This window comes from Dendrobium catenatum, unplaced genomic scaffold, assembly GCF_001605985.2.
Source record: "Dendrobium catenatum unplaced genomic scaffold, ASM160598v2 fragScaff_scaffold_1136, whole genome shotgun sequence".
Lineage (NCBI taxonomy): Eukaryota > Viridiplantae > Streptophyta > Magnoliopsida > Asparagales > Orchidaceae > Dendrobium > Dendrobium catenatum.
In genome coordinates this window covers 89,948-96,022 of record NW_021319598.1, presented here as the reverse complement: position 1 = coordinate 96,022, position 6,075 = coordinate 89,948, and the positions used below count along the sequence as shown (strand labels likewise).

Genomic DNA, 6,075 nt, shown 5'->3' with positions numbered 1-6,075 from the left:
TTTGGCATATCAGAAAATATATCATCATCGATGAAATTCTTGTGCCCTAGCTCCACCAATGCCCTTTAGTTCTCTAGTACAACATTGCATTTCTACGGTTCAAATTTTTTTTATTTCCAAATTAATCCATTTTAAATTTTGAGTTCTTATAGGATATACTTTAAAGTGTATAAATATAGAACAGTTTGGAGAGTTATGTAAAATACTCATAAAATAAAGTTTTAACATATCTTCTTTCCAAAAATATTTTTAAAACCTAAATTTCTTCTTGATGACATTTTAAAAGCGCTGAACAAAAAGTAGCATTTTTTTGCAACTATTTGTCAGCTTTTATGGTATCATGATTAGCCATACATGGCCAAAATATGTTAGCCATTGTTGTGCTTATTGGATGAGTTATATCTTATAGAATAATAAATTTTTATTTTGATATTTTTAATTATGGATATTTGTGACAGTTCTAACCACCATAATCACATTTTTTTTTGTTTAAACCGCCACAATTTTGTGAATTTTATTTTATAGTACAAAATATGGTGGTTATGACTGTTTCCACTCTAATAGTTTGTGTTAGTTAAAAATGATACGATAACCATCACTTCATTATGCATACCTCAATTGTGAAACCCCTTATGTAAAAAAGAAAACGAACTCTTAAACATTAATGCGCCATTTGGTGTAATGGCTGGAATTTTCATAAGAAATTTCACAGTAAAGTGTGCTCCTCCCAGAGCAATTCTGTGAGGCTCTTAGGCTAAAGTAGATAATATCTCGATAGCTAAGTGTTTGGGCTATTACAAACGGTATCAGAGCAATACACCAGTTGGAAGAGGGGAGCTAAGTGCCATACAAGACAAAATTCTATGCCCTGAGAGCCACCTCTTGAATCTTGTATGGGACAAAATGCTACATGATAGGAGCCACCACTTGAGCTTGTAGATGCCACCTCTAGAGTCCTATCTGCCAGGTGGATGATTCTGGGATAGAGATGCTGACGATGATGTTAGTTACTTACGTCGGGGAGATTGTGAAACTCCTTAAGTAAAATAAAACTAACTCTTAAACATCGAAGCACCTTTTGGTGTAATGGCTGGAATTTCCATAAGAAATTGTACAATTAAACATGCTAATCCCAGAAAAATTCTGGGATAGGTGACCTACTAAGAAGTTACACCAAGAAGAAAAAACCTTGAGGCTCTTAGGCCAAAGAAGATAATACCTTGAATGTTAAGATTTTGGGTTGTTATACCAATGGCCCTAAAATATCCAATAAATAACATTGCAGTGCATTACAATCACGACGATCCTTCACTAGTTAAATAACTAGTACAAGAAATTTTATGTTCATTGAAACCAAGGGGGTAGGGAAAATATTTAAGTGATGATATATATTTATAATAAAATATACAAAAATATCATTAAGTGTCTAGTGTCGCGGTGCTAAAAACCACAACACTGTATGTATACCTGCAAAAACTTTATTTATTGAGTATTAGCAAATAGAAAGTTGTGAAAACAAATTCAAGTGCCCTAGCTCCCTAATGTCATTGTGTATTCCAATGCAGCATCGTGATGCAATATATCAAAATTTTCTTAGTTTCAAATTAATCCATTTGAGGGGGATGGGATGGGGGTGAATTAAGAAGTGTCGGCAGTGGCAGAACCAAGTTTTGTTCAAGGGGGGCAATTGCCCCCCCCCGTTTGTAGAGGGGGGGCCATGCCCCCCCCCCCCCCCCCCCCGCGCTTAAAAAAATTTAATTACATATAAGGGCATTTTAGTTGTTAGCCCCCTCTGAAAAATGCTTTTGCCCCTTTTTTGCCTCTTTTTTTCCCTAACATCCAGTGACTGCCTCTAGTCCTCTCATTATTTTTCTTCTTGAATCGCAAGGAGGCCGCACGCTCTTCCCTCTTCTTCACGCCGCAGTAGGTAGAAGTCGCAAGCAAACCAAAACTCCCTCGCAAGCAGGCCGAAGCTGCCTCGCAAGGGCTAACCAGGCCGCAGCACCTCTCCAAGCCCCAAGGAATCGTGATTGTGTGAGTTTTTCTTCTTGTTTTTGAAATTTTTTTTTCTTCAGATTTTTGTTTCTTCTCTCAAATTTCTTATTTTGGTTGCTAAATCAAATGGTTTATCTTTTCCTGCAAAAGAAATGCAAGAGTTTTGGCTTTCCTGTTTTTTTTTTCTATCTTTTCCTTTTGATCTGTTACAGAAAGAAGGCTCTTATTTTTTTGCTTATGTTCTAATGGTTCGATTCATCTCTCCTGTTCTAATGAACTACAAGTAGGGCTGCTAAATGCTAGATCATATAATATATAATGTGTAATATGAATGATGCTTATGTTCGTTAACCCCCATTTTATGATTTCTATGCTTCATTGATTTGTTTTTGGTGCCCTAATGCCGGGAAATGGGGTTTATCTGAACTCTTTTGATGTTAAAGATAAAATTGGTAGTTTGTTCATTTCTGGTTCAATGTGAATTTTGACAATCATTTTTTTTTTTGCTTGGAAGTATTTCTTTTTGCAACTAAAATGCATTTTCTTTTTCTGTTTTTTTACCCAAATTTATGATCTTTATTTAATTCCTTTGCTTTGTACATGAAAATATCTCTTGAACTTTATAATATAAAAATTGATGAGCAGCTGGAGTGCATATTGTTTTCATATGCATATATAAATAATATATGGGATGAACTTTTCTACCCTTATGGGGAATTCATTCTCCACCTATTTAGATTTTGAAGTCACCATCTTAAAATGTAGGATTAAAATTGTTAATTTTTTTTTACATAATTTAAATTAAAGATGTATCTGATTTCAATAATTTTTAAGGTTGTTTAATCATCTATTGGTTGTTTTTTTTAATGTTTGGTCAGATTGTATAGATGAACACTAAAATTCCCTGCACAAATCAATAATTAAGCAACATTTTGTGATCATTTATTTTCTTTCTACAATAACAAATTTCTGCGTGTATGTATAGATAAACACTAAAATTTCATTAGAATGATGTGATGTACTTTTGTCAACAAAATCCTCTAAATGATTTAGTTTCTTTTGGTTATGGCTAGTTATTACCCCCACTTATAAATGACAAAGCATAAGTTAGTGCTGAAAGAAACTCCAGAATATTGTGATAGAGATTGGATAGCTTAAGAGGCTAATCTTTTAATTTTTTTTCTAATTGTTGCATATATGTTGTTATGGATTGTTATTATTTTTAGATTGATTCCTTATATGTTATTTAACTTTTAATATTAAACTTTTCTTTGTTTGATCTTACTAAAGGAGTGTCGACCACGTTAATATAAATTTTCACAGGATATATCAAATCTTTTTTTGATTCAAATGGAACGTTATCTAAAGTGGAAAGAGCCTTTGGAGACTGATATTAGCAGTCTCCCAATTGATCCTAAAATTTGACCTTCAATTTGGTGTTACGATGTAAATGAAAGAGATAAAATTCGGAGAGCATATCTATTGAAGGGATCACATCAACCAAAAAATCATCAATTCCCCCAAACAATATTTAGCAATCTTGCACGTAGATTTAATCCAAGATGGTTTGAGGAATATTTTGATTGGTTAGAATACAGCGTGCAAAAAGATGCTACTTTTTGTTTGTATTGCTACTTGTTCAAACCTTAAGATAAAACTATTTCAGGATAGGGTGGGGGAGACTCATTTATTGGAGAAGGGTTCAGAAATTGGAAAAAGAAAGAAAAACTATTAAGTCATGTTGGAGATCATAATAGTGCACATAAAAAGCTAGACATAAATGTGAAGATCTGATGAGCACAAAAGTACAAAGTCTTCTTGTTCTATGGTTGAGCAACGATGAGAGAAATAGAAAATATTATAGGGTTATGTTGACTGCTGCAGTTGATTATGTATGATTTCTATTATGCCAAGGGTTATCATTTCGTGGTCATGATGAGTCTTCTGGATCAGAGAATCAAGGAAATTATTTGGATCTATTCAATTTTCTTAGTAATCATAATGATGAAATAAAGAAAGTTTTATCTACATATTCAAGCTCAAATTTGAAGTTAACTTCACCAAAGGTCCAAAAAAAATTTGTTCTGCTGCAGTTGGTGAAACTTTGATATCAAACATGAAAGATATTGGAGACTCCTACTATGCCACTTTGGTAGATAAATCTCGTGATGTTTCTACAAAGCAACAGCTGGCTGTTGCAGTGAGATATGTGGATAGTTTAGGACAAGTTGTTGAAAGGTTTATAGGCATTAAATATGTCGCATCGACTAATGCTATTGCATTAAAAGAAGCCATGGAAGATATACTTGCTAAACACTCATTGATCATACATAGGATCCGAGGTCAATGATATAATAGAGCATCTAATATGCATGGGGAGTTTCATGGCTTGTAAGGCTTTAATACTTAATGATAACCCTCATGCATTCTATGTTCACTATTTTGCTCACCACCTTCAACTATGTTTAGTGGCTGTAGCTAAAAATCATTAGCATGCGAAGCATCTTTTTGAGATTACTTCAAGAATTGTTAATACAGTTAGAGCTGCATGTAAGAGGAGTGATGCTCTTAGAGCAATTCAACATGATAAAATAATGTTTCATTTGTCTAATGGAGACTTAAATATTGGTAGAGATTTGAACCAAGAGACAAGCTTATAATGAGCTGGTGACACTCGTTGGGGTTCACATTTTCATACATTAATTAGCTTGAAGAAAATGTATGCTTCAGTAATTGAAGTTGTTGAAATTATCAAAGAAGATGGGGTACATGATCAACAAGCAGTTGAAGCTGGTGTTCTGATAAATGCCATGAAATTTTTTGATTTTATCCTTGCTATGCACTTATTGATTGATATTTTAGGTGTCACCAATGAATTATCACAGGCCTTGCAAAGAAAAGATCAGGATATATTGAATGCAATGAAGTTAGTGTAAATCTCTAAACAACAATTACAACTAATGAGGGATAATTGATGGAATTCCTTAGTGGAAAAAGTATCTCATTTTTGTAATGTTTTTGAAGTTGATGTTGCTATTATAAGTTCTACATTCAAAGGCCGTCGACGATCAGCACGTAGAAATGATGACACAACAAATTTAAATCATTATCGTGTGGAATTCTTTTACATTATTATTGATATGAAACTTCAAGAGCTGAATAATAAATTCTCTGAAACCAGTACTGAATTGCTTCTTTGCATGTCATGTCTAAATCCAAATAATTCATTCTCTGCTTATGATAAGGAGAAATTAATTCAGCTTGCAGAGCTATATTCAATCGATTTTTCTATTGTTGAACTTGTGGCTTTAGAGTACCAGGTATCGACATACATTCTTAATATGCGTTCAAGCGAGGAGTTATCATCTTTGGACAACATTGCTGATCTAGCAAAACAAATTGTTAAGGATAAAAAAGATATCGTGTACCCCTTAGTTCACCGGCTTCTTGTTTTAGCATTAACTTTGCCCGTTGCCACCGCTACAGTGGAAAGAGCATTTTAAGCAATAAAAATTGTTAAACATAGATTGCGCAGTAAAATGGGTGATGGTTGGCTCAATAACTGTCTAGTTCCATATATTGAGAAAGAAGTATTTGATTTGGTTTCAAATGAAGTTGTAATGCAACATTATCAAAAAATGCAAAATATAATGCAAAGCTTGTAATTTTTATTACAGTATAATAGTTTGTTTAGATTATATATATATATATATAAATTTTGTTATAAATGTATATTTTTATCTTTTTATAATTTTGCCCCCCTAAGAATTAAGGCTGATTCCGCCCCTGCGCCAGACCACCAAGTGACGCCGGACTTTCAGGGATGAGTTAGCCCATTGTAATCCAATCGCCCTAAGGGACGAGTCAGCCCATTGTAATCTACCAAAATATTAGTGGAATCATTTAAGACTAGGTCAAGCCCTATGATTTTTCTCTTTTTCAAAAATTTCCACGTAAAAATCTTATGTTCTCTATATATATGAGCTAGAAATCCGTGTAAATACTAAAACACAATATTATAATTCTATCCTCATATTGTATCCCGCAACTAGAAAGTTCATCAAAAGTAAAACCGACTTT

The 6,075-nt window shown here is 33.4% G+C and overlaps 1 protein-coding gene across 1 annotated transcript; it reads left to right on the top strand.

The window, feature by feature from the left end:
- Nucleotides 1-4,111: 4,111 nt before the first annotated feature.
- On the top strand, nucleotides 4,112-5,498 carry LOC110112213. Its single transcript, XM_020844355.2, has 3 exons — nucleotides 4,112-4,337; nucleotides 4,726-4,921; nucleotides 5,039-5,498. Exons 1-3 carry the CDS (start codon nucleotides 4,112-4,114, stop codon nucleotides 5,496-5,498), a joined length of 882 nt encoding a protein of 293 aa, XP_020700014.2.
- The last annotated feature ends 577 nt before the right edge of the window (nucleotides 5,499-6,075 follow it).